The 16,357-nt window shown below is 38.5% G+C and overlaps 1 protein-coding gene across 1 annotated transcript in view; it reads left to right on the top strand.

The window, feature by feature from the left end:
* The window catches only part of pitpnc1a (phosphatidylinositol transfer protein cytoplasmic 1a), a 94,332-nt gene that overhangs the window by 66,505 nt on the left and 11,470 nt on the right, over positions 1-16,357 (top strand). Inside the window, exons 3-5 of the mRNA XM_084125264.1 lie at positions 2-90; positions 1,908-1,915; positions 7,898-7,969. Coding sequence (XP_083981390.1) covers positions 2-90; positions 1,908-1,915; positions 7,898-7,969 — 169 coding nt within the window. The remainder of the gene's footprint in view (position 1; positions 91-1,907; positions 1,916-7,897; positions 7,970-16,357) is intronic.

Here is a 16,357-nt window from a genome sequence, read left to right as displayed (position 1 = left end):
GCAAGCTGCCCAGCTGGGCCAGAGCTGTGGTGCCCAAAATCTTCTATGTGACGGAGAAAGCTTGGAATTATTATCCCTACACCATCACCGGTAACTACAGCTACTTACTCTCAGGCATACTTTCCTGTTGTAATTGCTTAACATCTTATTGCTTACACATTGCTTATGATACTGTGGCAGTAACACACTTTAAAGGGGTGGTTGATTATGATTTCACTTTTCTAACTTTAGTCAGTGTGTAATGTTGCTGTTTGAGCATAAACAACATCTGCAAAGTTACAATGCTCAAAGTTCAAAGCAAAGGGAGATATTTGCTTTTAAAGAAATTGCTTTTTAAGGACTACAACAAACGGCTGGTAGTGACTACATGAGCTTCCTCCCGGGTTAGTGACATCACTAACCCTAAAATTTACATAAACCCTGCCCCCTGAACACGATTTATAGATTATCAAGACAGTATATGCTAATCAATGACTACAAGATAACTCATCAACCAACTAACTCATTAAATTCATCAACTAACCATTCAGAAACGTCCTGTTGCATTCTGCATGTTGTCACTTCTTGAGTCTCTCCATCTTTTTCTGAATCCGGTTTGAACATAAAAGGCTAAAAGTTTTTGAAATTCCCAGTGCATATCTGTGTGAGGTAAAAGGACACGAGCTGTTGAAGCTCCGCCCTCTGTGCCGGGAGCAGCAGCTCATTTGCATTTAAAGGAACAGGCACAAAACGGTGCGTTTTTGCTCACCCTCAAAAAGTGACAATTTTAACATGCTGTATAAAAATATCTGTGGGGTATTTTGAGCTAAAACTTCACATACACACTCTGGGGACTTATTTTACATCTTGTGAAAAGGGCATTATACCACCCCTTTAAAGGGGTCCTATTATGCTTTTCCATTTTTTCAACTTTAGATAGTGCGTAATGTTTCTGTTTGAGCATAATAAAAGATCTGCAAGGTTACAAAGCTCAAAGTCAGACACACTGCTGTGAGCATATAAGATGCTGCATAAATCGATAAATCGATCAATCCTGTAGCAGATCTTGGCAGGTGGAGCTGGGGAGGTGGAGGGGTTCAGCAGAACTCAGTCTGGTTCAGTGTTTGCTGTAGGCTAGTCAGTTTAAATGTTGAGCAAGCAATCTCATTGGATGCTGAATCAGCAGAGGCCAATCAGCTTGTGCCATGTAGTAAATAGTGTGTTTGCTTTCCAATCGCATGTAAAGGACCGATCAGCTTTTGCCCTCTAGCGTTTCATGACTGAACTAGATATTTATTTCACAGTCAAACCCATATAAATCTTAAATATTTGTATAACCTTCTTCTATGGTCAGACTCAGCTCACTCAAGCACACGTATGTGTATAATGTACTGAATGCCTGTGTCTGTGAATCAAAGTATTGACACGATTTTAATTAATAGGTCAGTTATTCCTTTAGGTGTGTTATTTGTATATGGACATCTGTTAAACGTTTTTAAAAGCAGATATATACATACAGTCTAAATCTTAAATGTGACATGTAATTGCTGAATGCCATCCTAAGCTTTGTCAGGGGCATCTCTTTGACATAATGTATAGGAGCAATTACTTTCATCAAGAGCAAATGCTTTAGAAATGACAGCAAATAAAAAGGAGCATAACACGGACATATCAGAGATGAATGTGTGCCCACACCCACACCGCTCCAAATGCACACTTTTGTCACGTACTTGCACACACACATTCAGTGCAGGAAGAGAGCTTCATTTCCCCTGAAGAACTGCAGCTTTCTGTTATTGAATGTTTGATGACTATCATGTGTTTATTGCCTGGACCATTGCCTTTAACATGAAGTCTCTCTCTCTCTCTCTTTCTCTCTCTGTCTCTCTCTCTCCCGGTCTGTTTCCTCCCCCACCGCTGGCTCTCAGAGTATACAGTGAGTATGACTACTTCTTTTATTTGTGTCCCTGCAACTGAAACTCAGTGTCAGATGAAATGTACATGCTGTTGAACACACTAATTTGCACAAAAAAATGGTCTTATGCATTTTATGCTTATTAATAAGTTGATTAATACAAGTAAATGATGTTTGCGTCAAGCCAAATTCCATTGGAATCAGTTGGTGAGTCGAGTCTGTGTTAGTTTCACATGAATGGAGTGTAGAGTTGCTATTAAGAGTGTTCACAATCACTCGCATTTCTATTTCAGGTTCTGTTTCAGTTATCTTGTCTATGTAGGCAGCACTCATCAAGCTCGCTAGGTTTTGGAACAGAGCTACGGTGTCTGTCAGATGATTCCCCTTAGCCACCAACCATGTTGTTATGCCATCCCAGAATGCACCGTTCTTGTTTTCTGTTGCTGTGCTGTAATATAATTAGAGTGTATTGGAAAACCCTGCAGACCAGGTGTCTTCAAGCTCCTTGGAGACCTATTAGGTTTCATGGAAAACCTTGTGCTTATTCGAAAGAGCAATATATACATTTTAACAACTCAGGACTCCTCTGAGCCTTATGAATATGTTGAAGGTTTAAAGGTTTTGGGATCTTAGGGGCCATTCACACAGAATGCTTTTTTTCTTTTGCATTTAAAAAAAGCAGGGCAGTGGAATAGGAGAAAAACGTGTTGAAAAGTTGAACTTATTTTAACTTGCATTTTTAGAACGGCATGTCAAAAGACGTGGGATGTGAGTGCAACCGTGAAAGACATCATCTCGTGCATGTTTAACCCTCATTTGACCCTCATTTGACCCGATGTTCATCGGAGGGGTCCAAGACCCTAGGACGTTTGTCGCACTTGAACCGCGAATACACACAAAAAAATTTGTGAATTCGAGGAGTTTTGTGGTTGAAATTTAGAAAAGTAACAAATCCTTCCCTCGTGGGTCAATTTGACACCCCGAATGCGAGGAACATTTCAGTACACATAGAAAAACCTAAAAATGCTCAAAATTCAAACTAAAACTGCTAAAACTTTACCAAAAAATTATTTTATAATGTCTACATGTGTATCTGAATGCATACTGAAGAGAAGCTGACTTTAGGACCCAGCGGAACAGCTCATTTGCTCCAAACAGAGCTATAAGGCCATCTCTAGTGTCTAGAGTCATGAAATATCATGTTATATAATTTATTTTTTTCACAAGAGGTTGGCAAATGTAATATATTTTGAGCTGAATTAAAAGGGAAATTGAGTTATTTTGAATTGAAGTTGAAAGAATGTGAGGAATGTGCTTAAATTACTATTTATTTATTATTTATTGATGACATCTAGTAATTTAAAGGTAAATAAAATGAAAAAATAAGAAAAAATCTCCTCCAAAAAATGCATTAAAACATAGAAAAAATATTAGCAAAATTAAATAAAATAAGCTTTGTTTAAAAACAAACCCGCATTTTGACCCGCAAGGGAAAGATATGTTACAAAGTGCGAGGGAAGGATGAAGGTTAAAATGGAAAAACAATGTAAAATGAGCGTTCTGTGTGAACAACTTTCGTCACGTGTTATGTAAAAAGGGCTTTCTCCTTCTAGACAGAAGGAATGCTGTAGCTACAATCATCCAATTGGTGTTTCTGTCTGCATACACTCAAAAAATATTTAGGCCTAAATGTAAGATTTATTTATTTGAAGTGCATATACAACATGACGGGCTGGTTTAAACGAGCGGTGGAGATGTGTGGAGGATTAAGGCTTAACTTAAGCTGGAATGACAGTCAGTGAATCTCGGAGTGTCTCCGCCCGTTGTATCTGTACCTAGAGATGAATGAGAGAGCTCTTCATCAGAATACCATTATCATAATCAACCATATGCCAGGAACAACAGGATACAAACCGCTCAAATGAGAACAGTGGAAGACGAGAAAGGCCCAAAGGATGTAAAAATGAGCACAAAATGGAAACAGACTACAGTCACTTTTTCCACATTAGGCTGTTTGAGCAGCTTTGAAATGCACTTATTGGCTGAGTGATTATGGAGACAAAAATACATTTACATTTCCCTTGACTTCTTGGATAAGGAAATTGCAGTGAACACATCAAAGTTTTAATCTTTTATTTTATCCGTCGCTAATTAAATAGAGTGCAACAGTAGAGCTCCGGAAGTACAAACCTTATTCATTTTCGTCATCGAGATATTGATTTTTAGCAGTAACATAAACCTTTCGACACAGACCAGCCATGAGCTCAGAGGTTGTTAATTCATGGTATATGCTTCTGTTGAAGCCATGAGAAAGCACAATTTTAACAATAAAAAAATGACACAATTCCCTGTGAAGAACTACACTACCCATAATCCTGAAGAGAGATTCACCAATCAGAGAACTCACTGTATGTGATCAAGTTGTACACTCTCAAACTACTTATATTTATCTAATTACATTGCAATAAACTGCTATGGTTCAATAGTTCATTCAGTTATGTCATTCACAATTTTTTGCACTATATTTCTAAAACTTTTTTCTTCTGATCAAACTTTGTAATGGTTTGGTTCATGTCTTTACTGGAGACAAGACTTTACTGGAGAATCGTTTCAAAATCTCCTTGGAGAAAATAAATGGCAAAAAAATGCTGCTGGCACCCAGGCTGCAGAAAACATGGGGGTGTTCACTGCTCTGTACTGCCAAAAAAGACACTTGTAAGATATTCCCTTTACACTAATTTCATTTTATTAGGATACATTCTGTAACCCATCATTAGAATCTCTATGATGTCTTTCATGCAGTGCGTACTGAGGATACAGTGGATTAAAGTATAAAACAGACCAAACTGTTTAAAAATGCACTTTCAAATTTAGCTTTTAAAATATATTAAAACATGATTTCTTACATGTTCAGCTGTCTTTAGTGTGTAAAGTTGCTGTTTGAGTATGAAAAAGGTCTGTAAAGTCCCTCCAGCGGGAGTTACTCTCTATATCAGTGTCACTGTTTCTGAACTCCCTGAAACGCCTCCATTGGAGTCTTGCGTTTTCTTCCGGAACGAACACGTATTCCTCATTTAAATAATTCTCGACCAAGGCATATACGCAGAATAATGGGGTGGGACCTGGTTGAGTTAGTTAGTAGTGTGTTTAAACTCGCGGTTATGGTAAGGGGCGGGACATTTCCCAAACACACTCGAAGCGGTTGACCAATCACAACACACTGATCCAGATGACCAATCAGAGCACAGTGTTTTCAGAAGGAGGGGCTTCATAGAGACAGGAACTAAACAGAGCGTTACTGACAGACTGGGAAGAGAGGTGCTGCAACAATGGAGAATATGAGAAAAATAATGTGTTTTATTGAACATTCAAGCTTGAAAACCTTTTCTAGAGCCCAAAAACAACATCAAGACTTTGAAAAAGAGCATAATATGGCCTTTTTAACTTTTAAATGTTATATCAAATAACACACTACAGTTAAAATTATAATCAAGTATAATGTACTTCAACATGTACTTTAGTTTGTTAGTCAACATATCAAAATAAGTGAACTTCTTTAAAGCATGAAAATAGATAATTAAAATATAATGATTTAAAAATAGACTTTAAAGTAAAACTTTTAGAATGTGCACTTTGTAATGTCAAATTAAAAGTCTACTCAAGTGTGTTATGAAACAAATCCATGAAAGTGTCTCTCTTAAGGTGTACTTAAGTGGCCTTTTATTTTATTATATTATATTATCTGCAAGTGCAGCTTTTAAAAATATACTTTTAAGGCTGGAAGTGCACTACAAGTGCACATTCAATAAATTGAATGCATGAATGTTTTCCCCAAATTATTATTACATATTCTATATTTAACACTGATGGATCTACCTGTCATGATAATATAAAACTCTCCTGATATTTTAATAACAATTAAAAATACAAAAGAATAAAATAAAGCATATTTTTCAGTTTGAGCAGGTGTTTTATAACATCATCAGTGTCCTCATCAGAGCTCATTTCAGTACTTTTAACTGGCTCATATTTGCCATCTCAAACATATTCTTAATATCATTTTCAATATCTTCAAAATCAATATTTTGATCGCTGTCAGCTTCTTAACCAGATCCACCATCAAGTGACAGTGACACTAATATTTTATAGTGTTTCAGCACTTGCTCTGCAGTAAATCACTGAGTCATTTCAAGTTTTGCTGATGATGCTTCCTATTATTTGATGACTACGTGAAACGTCACTTCATCATTGCGTATCAGACATCGCCACCTTGAGGAATAAAGGTGATTTGCACTTGAGTCATCAGTGACTCAATTATTATTGCGCAGAAAAAAATATACTTACACTATTACATTCCTCGGGTCATTAGCGACCCTTTACACGTTTTACAAAAAAATGAGAAAACAGACACTCTTAATAATTTTATTTTCTTCTTATGTTGGTAATAATGAATAGATTGAGGAATACTAAGAAGGTTGATGTCTAACTTTAAAGAATGAACGAGGGGGAGGGTAGTGAATGACGTCCCGGGTCCATAAAGACCCGAGGAATGCGGTTAGTAGCATGAAATGTAGCTAACTACTTTTTCAAAAGAGCTTGACTGTAGTTTAACTATTTGAAATGAGTATCTTGTAGTTAAAGTTGCTTGTCCAGGAGGACTAGTATGTAGACAGTAGCCGACGAGGAGGCATGCTAGGTTTTTAAACAGAGCCGTAACTCCAACATTGCTTTGCTGGTTTACACCCAAAGGTTTTCACTTCTTCTCTTCTGCTCGATCCTTCGCCCTTCCCCCACTGCAACAGCACTTCCTCCAGCGTTACGTAACTCTGCCTCTATTGATCTCCATAGCGATTGCGGGAGCAATGCTTAATCTAATCAGGCAGCAGTGTGTTGGGTCTCAGAGGGGCTCGTGTGGGGAGGAGGGAGGAGGAGGAGGACAGGGAGGCTGTAAACCCAGCGAGGCAGAAAAGAGCTCATCATTACAGCACAACGCCAGGCTCATAAAACACACTCATACTGAAGCGTGCAGGAACAGTACACCAGATCTACTGAGAGCATGCATGCAGTGTGTTCATGATCGTGACTCGACCTCTCGTGATAGATGTGGAAAATTAGTTACTCGACTAAATAGAATTAACAGTTGCATGTCATTTTCCTGCATAGATATATTTATAAATTGTTTGTTTCCCCCCCCTACTTGTCTGTTGATTATGCAGTGGAAATAAAGTATGCATACTTAAAGGGTTAGTTCACCTCACCACAGAAAAAATGGAAATTCTATCATCATTTACTCACCCCATGTCGTTCCAAACCTGTATGACTTTCTTTCTTCTGCTAAACTAAAAAGATATTTGGAAGAATATGGGTAACCAAACAGTTGATGGGCCATTTCGATTGATAAGTTAGTGTGATTTATCTACACCTGTGAACTTGAGGAGAACTGACTTCATATATTCACTAGGGGCTGTTTACACGACACCCTTTTCAACTAAAAACGTAAAACTTTTTATGCGTTTTGGCCGTTCGTTTACATGACAGCGGCGTTTTGAGTGCCTGAAAACGCAAACTTTTGAAAACGGTTTCCCTTTAAACAACAAAAAACGTGAATCTCTGAAGACGATGACGTCATGCACATGCATATTACGTGTTCAGTCTATAGTGTTTCATCGCCATCTAATGGCCTGGCAGCAGAATACAGCGTTTTTAGTCGTTTTTGTGGGTCCGTGTGAATGGGAATCGTTTCGAAAATGGTTTCGTCTGTACGCAGGAAAACTCAAAGGAAAAAACGTTTCCATTTTAAGCATATCGTTGTAGAGTAAACGTACCCTAAAAATCACAAGAACACCAGCTGATTCAAAGACAATGAGCAAAAAATGATGAAAACAAGTGAAGTTAGTGAAGAGAAGCTTGTTTTGCATTTTGAGTACAGATGACACTTGAGTTGACTTGGGTTGCCAAATTCAACTCATCTTTGACGCATCTAACTTGTTTTCTCCTCTTTAGTGCTCTTTCCTGCCAAAGTTCTCCATCCACGTTGAGACAAAGTATGAAGACAACAAAGGCGTCAATGACAATGTATGTATACTGCATGTAGAGTGAATGTGTCTGTGTGTTTGTGTATGATTTCATCTTTTCTGGTCTTTTCATAAAATAATTTCTAAATCTTTTCTGTAGCGAGAACCGTTGATCGGTAACTTTGTTTTCCATCAGTTATCTCATTCCACATACATCAACTAGTAAGCCCAGTAGTTTCTCAGGGTCCTGAGTAATTTAATGAAATGAAACGTAATTAAACTTTTTAGGGTTGTGGGTCTGTCCTTGTTTATGTATTACTTTAATTAGATATGAATTCATTATTAAAGGGATAGTTCACCTTAAAGGTCCCATATTGTCAAAACTGAAATTTCCTGGCTTTTTTCATGATAACAGAGGTCTATGTAACTACCATATAAGTTTCAAAACAGTCAATCCACAGACAAATGCACACAGCCTGCATAAAGTAGCTGTGCCTTGTGACTTCCGTATAAATGTGACGTCTATAAAGCAGTTAAGTGTTTCAAAATCAGTGTATAACTAGCTATTAACGTACATATTTTGGAGACTTACATCGAATTTGACAAAAAAAAGTCTTAGTTTGTTTACAGACAGTTTAAATTAGCGTTAACAGTAAATCTGCGTGCAGCATTGATGTAATGGTAATTATAATACTCTTACAATAACGGCGAAAGTAAGGAGGTGGTTGTTTGTCTCCTGTTGTCGCCGATTCGGGGTTTGAGTCCGGCTCGAACATGTAAGGCCGGATAACATTTCCCTCAGCAATGTCCATCATTAGTGTTTTATTGACCTTACTCGTGAGCATCACCAAGCCACAGCAGGATACAGCATACATGACCCTAGTTACCTGTGGTTGGCCTGGCCGTGCGTCACTCGGAAAACAACAGGCCAATCAGAAGAGCGGCTCATGAATATTAATTAGACAGGCCAAAATCGACCTGTTCTCAGTAGAGCTCCTGAGATGGGAGCTGTAAAAATATATTGGGATGGTTTTTGGTACTTTTACCACAAATATATATTCTTAAGGACATCAAAACCTAAAATAAAACTTCAGAAAAGTGTACAATATGGGACCTTTAAAATGAATATTCTGTCGTCAGTTACTCACCATCTTTACTTACCAGATCATAGGATGTCACGCACAAATCTTTTATGCATATTCACACACTTTCATGGTGCATTTTTGTTTAGTAATTTTTGGTGCTCAACAGTACCTGATCTCTGAATACTGTTGCAGTTGGGCAGAAACCAAAGTTGATAATGTGGCTTTATTCGGACCAAATGCAATGTTTTGATGAACATTTTTTGGTCCTTAGACTTCCACAAAACATAGATGTACATGTTTTAATATTTAGACCCCTTCTATTATTGATTGCTATCAGAATGTGAAGAGAGTTTCAACCAGTAAAAGTGTTAAAAAAATGGCCTACCCTACCTTTTCGTTGGTTAAATATTTGCAAAACCCACAGACAGATGTAAAGGGTGACCAATAGTAATGATTTATGGAGATACAAGGTTTCCGCCCAACATCTATGATACTTTTCATTGTGTTGAAAAGAGCAGGTTGGACATTCTGTTGAACATCTGTTAAAAAACTCCTCTATTTAAATCTGTTAAATACACACAAGCCAGAAATCGCTGGTGATTTCAGATGGGATTTGCCTCGGAGTTCTGTGTAAGTTTGACTTTTTGAAGAAATGCTGGCCTGCAGTCGGTCGCAGTCTCCGCACACATGCTCACTCGCTTAGAAAGAATTTCTCTTCATTTTCTTCCTTTGCTCTTGGCATCGAGTGACACTTTCATCCTCTGCCCCAAATGAGAGCTTTTTAAGATCACTGACTGCAGGTGGATAGTTCTTCCTCTCCTGTGATCAGTTTGAGGCATGTGTGTTTGAAGATCTAACATTCGCAGATGACGTGCTTGAACTTACAGTGATTAAATGTACTGCTGACAGGGTTTTTTTTGTGTGTGTTCACTGAGTGATGGGATGAGGTAGTGACAGCCAACATTGTTCTCCAGTATTGCACTACCGAGAATATATCTTGGAATACAGTAAGTTGGATTGTCATACCAAGTGCTGCACTGAAAAACAAATGAAAAAGGAGACTAATGATGTTGTGGGTGCTGGATGGTCCGCCTCAGGCCTGTTTCTGCATCTACAGGTGAGAATTAACAGAATGCTGCACTCTTTCTCCATCCGTGAACACTTCTTTAGTAACTGCGGTTGATGAGCAGGGAATCTCATTTGATTAGCCTTGTCCATGGTGCTGAAATCAACACATGAGGGTCAGGCCGATGCTGAATGACATCTCACACACAACAGTGATACGGCACCTTGTGAAAACATTCAAATGATGATTTTATTTCAGCATCATTATGTGCTATTTCAGCAATGAAAGCTATCCAGAGCATCAGTTATCATCAGGTTTTCCTGCCTCATTTCTCTGTCTCTTGCACCATTAATCCTTCTATTTTAACAAGATGCCGGTTCCCGCTGAGGAGAGGCAGCATGATGCTGTAGTGTTTGTTAGGTGTGGGCAGTGTTAGAATGGCTCCATATCACTTTGAATTTCAGGCTAAAAGCCTTTCAGCTTCATCTGACCACAAAATCTTTTCCCACATCACAGATGGATCACCATTATGCATTTGACCTGAAAATTAAACTTTTTTTTTTTTTTATAAAAAAAAAAAAAAACGTGTTTCTAGATCTGGCTGTTTTTCCCTATTCCACTCTTTGTGTGTCGTGTTTTTCAGTGCAAAAACATGAGACATGGACAGTGGCTTGGTTTCCATCCAAAGTTGCGCATTTAATTTATTCCCAAAATTGGAATGTCGCATAAAACATTTGAGAATAAAGCACCATTTCCATTCCATGTCTTCAAGAGATTAAATCGTTAAAAGTTATGTAATCACATCGACCGTTGAGGCAAAGTCACATGAGTTTTTTTTATTGCACATCGAGGGATTTCGATGTGTAAATGTAAATGATTCTGTTAATGTATTTCCATTGTAGTGTCGTCTTATGGGATAAAAAATTCTAAATTTTTAGGATTTATGCGCATCCTGGCATTTCCATGCGGCGTTTCTTTTTTTTTTTTATGCAATGTTCCAAGATGCGCATAAAAATAGATGAAAATATAGCTAGTTAAACACTATCCTCCTTATTTTGAACGTAAGAGCGCCACGACCATTTGTAACTTGAATGTGTCTGGCTTTCGGTGTTATTTTTCTGTACAAAAAAGTCAATGCAAACTTGTATTTCTTATCATATTATTTTAACTTATCTTCTCACACACTGGTTTGTAACACAAATAGTTGTATCATTTACTGCACTGTTATTCTTAGTTTATTTAGGATTTTACCCTGTACCTCATGAATCGGAAGTCTCGCAGAAAATTCACAGAAAATATCCACCTTATATTCCAATGCGGAAGCAAGCTATGTCCAAAAATATTTCCTACTGTATATGTGCTTGTCGAGCATTCAATTACAGAACCATGGGCACTACTTTCAATTTCTATTTTGGGAAGACTTTCCACTAGACGTTGGAAAATGGATGAAGGGATTTGCTTCCATTCAGACACACAAGCAGCAGTGAAGTCAGGCACTAATGTTTGGCGATGGGTCTTTCTCCTGAAGGCGTTCAGTGGGGTCCAGGGGCCGGTTGCATCAGCTGTGTTACAACTTAGCCTAGTTTTGACGTAAATGGACACCAAGTTACAACTTATGCACTACGAAATATTCTTGCATTGCACCATTAAACTTAGTTGAAGTATAACTTGATGTATAAACTTTTTTTTATTTGAAAAAAAAAGAAAAAAGGTTTGCTATGGATATTGTTTGGAAAACCCATTTATGGGAATGGAAGACATTTGTTCTTTAAGATGTGTGTGACGATCACATGACAGTAAAAGAGCTCACACTAACCTTATTCTAATATGGAATTGTATTGGAATGGTAAAGAGTGTTGGTACGTGTCAGGAGGTGTCACCAGCTCTCAGTGATATGTGTCGGGTCCCCGCTATGATAACAGTAACTTTCTCAAAAGTTTGCAGAACAAGCGGGAACCCAGTGTTCCTGTATCTTTCTCTATTTCTGTTCTATTACATGCTAGAAAGTCTAAGGTCTTCCCAAGCCGTACAGCAAACCAATCTAATCTGCTGCCTGTTACGTGTCAAACTAAGATTGCTGTGGGGGAAAAAAATAATACTGTCAAGTTAGCACTTTTAAACATCCGATCACTTAAAAATAAATCACTTCTAGTCAACGACTTAACCACAAACAACCTGGATTTTATGCTTCTAAATGAAACTTGGCTAGAAGTCCTAAAATGGTTCGGGTCATACTTAGAAGGGAGAGGTTATTAGGAGACCATAAGTCTGAGTGTACATCCAGGACATGCGGAGTCCCTCAAGGCTCAATTCTTGCGCCACTCCTGTTCAACCTGTATATGCTCCCAATAAGCCAAATAATGAGAAAGAACCAAATTGCTTACCACAGCTATGCAGACGACACACAGATCTACTTAGCCCTATCGCCTAACGATTACAGCCCCATTGACTCCCTGTGCCAATGCATTGATGAAGTCAACAGTTGGATGTGCCAAAACTTTCTTCAGTTAAACAAAGACAAAACTGAAGTCATTGCGTTTGGAAACAAAGATGAAGTTCTCAAGGTGAACACATATCTTCACTCTAGGGGTCAAACAACTAAACATCAAGTTAGGAATCTTGGTGTGACACTAGAGTCAGACCTTAGTTTCAGTAGTCATGTCAAAGCAATAACTAAATCAGCATACTATCATCTGAAAAATATTGCAAGAATTAGATGCTTTGTTTCCAGACAAGACTTAGAGAAACTTGGTGGATTATTGTAATGGACTCCTCACTGGCCTTCCCACAAAGACCATAAGACAGTTGCAGCTCATACAGAACCAGAAAATATGAACACATCACACCAGTCCTCAGGTCTTTACACTGGCTCCCAGTTAGATTTAGGATTGATTTTTTAAAGTATTATTACTGGTATATAAATCACTCAATGGCCTAGAACCTCAATACATTGCAGATATACTCACTGAATATAAACCCAACAGATCACTCAGATCATTACGATCATATCAGCTTGAAATACTAAGGGTTCACTCTAAGCATGGCGAGTCTGCTTTTAGCTATTATGCTGGAACCAGCTTCCAGAGGAGATCAGATGTGCTCTTACAGTAGTCACATTCAAATCCAGACTCAAACACATCTGTTTAGCTGTGCATTTACTGAATGAGCACTGTGCCACTGTGCGTCCGACTGATTACACTATTTTATTTCTGCATCCTCCTTTTGATTCTAAACTCAAATGGCACTGAAAATTGGATAAGAGACAAACATAAATTACTTAATTGGGGAAATTGAGAGATGAAGCCATGCTGATGAGCTGGGTCTGTGGTGGAGTAGTGAGTTTGATGTGCAATTAAACTCGAGGTTCTGTGGGGTGCGCGGACCGGATCGACTCCATTCCTAGAGCTTCCGAACAAATGGGTTTTTAGGGGTGTGGACTGATGGGGCAGTGAACCCAAGAAGTCAGTCCTAGAGCTCCTCCTGTCCGAGTTTAGGGAAAAATCTGGTCTATTGGAGACTTCAAATAGATTTTTTTAGGCGCGTCGAAAGATCACGACAGACACGGTACAATCCACATGGGATAATCTCACAGTATAACAAGCAGCTATGCAAAATATGATACACCAGTGTTTTGCCAGTTTATTTTTTTTAATTCTTTTAATAACTGTATCCACTGTACGTCCGACTTACTGCACTGTATTCTTCCTTTTGATTCTAAACTGAACTCAAGTGGCACTGAGAACTGGGTAAGAGAGAAACATAAACCACTTAATTGGGGAAATTGAGAGATGAAGCCATGCTGATGACCTGGGTCTGTGGTGGAGTAGTGAGTTTGTGTCAATTAAACTCGAGGTTCTGTGGGGTGCGGACCGGATCGACTCCATTCCTAGAGCTTCTGAACAATTGGGTTTTTAGGGGTGAGGCCTGATGGGGCAGTGAACCCAATGTCAGTCCTAGAGCTCCTCCTGTCCGATTTTAGGGAAAAATCGGGTCCATTGGAGACATCCAATGGAATTCTTAGGCGTGCCGAATAAACACCACAGACACAGTGTAAGAGTAAAACTATATGCAAAATAAGATACATTGGTGTTGTGCCAGATGAGAAGTTTATTCTATGTATCATCTTTTTACTACTTTAATTCATTTTACTCTAATTAATTTGATCACTGTATCATTTATCTCTTTTAATTCCTTATATAACTGTTCTAATTTCCCTTGCTTTTATTTTGTGCTTATTTTCTATGCAAAGCACTTTTGCCATAGTGTGATATTTTAATTCATTTCTATGTAAAGCACTTTGAATAACTGTTTTAATTTTCCTTGCTTTTATTTTGTTAACTTTCTTAACTTAACTTTATTCCTTATTCAACTTATTTTTACCGTTAGTTGCGTAAGGCAAAGGAAGTTAGAATGAAGGATAAACTGAAATTCACAGCATTTCAACACAACTTCTGCTCGTGTAAAGGCTGGTATTGGATCATTGAGAGTAAACGTCATATTATGCGACTATGCGTTACTTTACAAAGAGCTTACGACCTACTAGCTACGTTCTGCCTTACGAATGAATGGTGCAACGGAATAAAGTACAGAGTTAGTTACAAACTAGCTAGTGTTTACTTGGTTTCTAGTGTGGACTTTACGTTCCAGTTGAAGAAAGAGCTTACGAATGACTGGTGCAACCCTACCCAGGTGTGGACCCTGCACAGGCCAGTCAAGTTCTTCCACACCAGAGTCCGTAAATGATTTCTTTATGAATCTTGCTTTTTTTCTTAATCAACCACAGTCATGCATTAGATACATGGGGAAGCACTTTAGCAGTCTTCAGTGAAGAGATATTTGAACCCACCTCCTCATTTGTCTCTTGTCGTTTTGCACCTGCAGAACTCTGTCTGCATCTGTAAGAGGAGAAAACACAAATCCTTGATCTGTATTCCGCCTCTTCATTGGCGTGAGAGACTGTTTCTGAATTATTATTTTTTCCCCTACATTTGAGCCATGTTGGCTTCTTTGAAGTCTAAAGCGTGCACTCCAGCATGCATTAGTGTGAGTTGAAGCGTCTGCGTCTACTTTAATGTTGCTTATCACCACCATTGGGAGTCTTTAGAGTCTGTTGTAGATTTGTTCTCTTCGGCTTTGATAAACAAGCTTGTCCGAGTTTCGTGCTTTGACTCCGTGATGATTTCACCGTTTGGTTACATCTCAGAAATGAAGGTTGATATTTATTAGAGCCATCATTCAAGTCCTTTTCAAATTTCCCTTTTTTGTCTTCCTCCACATCTCTCTTGATAAGGTCCCCCATAGCTTGTTTTTATAAAATATTCAGCTACTCTGTCACGTCACCCCCTCTTTTATTCTTTGTTTTTACAATTTCAGGACATCCATTCCTTGCTCTCACAGCTAGTGCACTCTCCTTTTGTGTCTGCATTTTAAAATAAAGAGGTTTTATACATTTCTCTCCATGTTATCCCTGAAGCTTATGTCACTTGGATGCGAAAAGAATTACAATGTAATTGGCAAAGCCACACAAGTGACAGACAACAGGAGAGCCGTTCTCTCACCTGAAAGCACCTGATCCTTTGAAGCAAAGCCCTCTCACCCATTAGAGTCTTTGTTCGGCTGCGAGGTGCTCTCGGATGAGTGGCAGCCCATGCAATGAATGCACTTGTGGCTCGCGTGCAGACCGAGAGCTCCTTCCAGTGGACAGAATCAAGTCTGCAGCTGTAGAAGTGCTGGAGTCTGCTGAGGATTCCTGGGTCTCTCTTTACTATTAATTCAAAAAAGAAATGGTGTGCATGCACATCCAAAAAACTTTTGGCAGGTGCTCAATCAAATAAAGCAACAAACTCAAAATAAACTGAACAATGGGAACACAGCCACTTCTGCTCCCAAGAGTTTATTAAAAAGAACAATGTTTCGACCCAAAGGGTCTTCGTCAGGCAAGCAACGATCATAGAAAGGTACAATTTATATCGGTGTGAACCATCACACCTGACCTCATTAGTGAACTAATTACCCAATCATCCAATGCAGCAACAACCTAATCAAACCCAAATATAACCACTTTGTGGAGGATCTTTACAAAAGTGACTAATTGTGCGTTATCCCATATAGTTATATCCAGGTGACAAATGGATAAGCTTGTTTTCGCACTGAGAGAGATTTGCTGCAGCAAAGCAACCGGACATCATTCACTGTCAGTAAGAATCAAAGATTTGTGATGTGGCAAAGATGAGCTGCTAAGGTTGGAATACACCATTACTTTTAAAATCTGAATACATTTTAAAACACTAGGGGGCAG

This window comes from Abramis brama (assembly GCF_963993115.1).
Source record: "Abramis brama genome assembly, chromosome: 1".
Classification (NCBI taxonomy): Eukaryota; Metazoa; Chordata; class Actinopteri; order Cypriniformes; family Leuciscidae; genus Abramis; species Abramis brama.
This window is presented reverse-complemented; position numbering and strand designations above follow the sequence as displayed.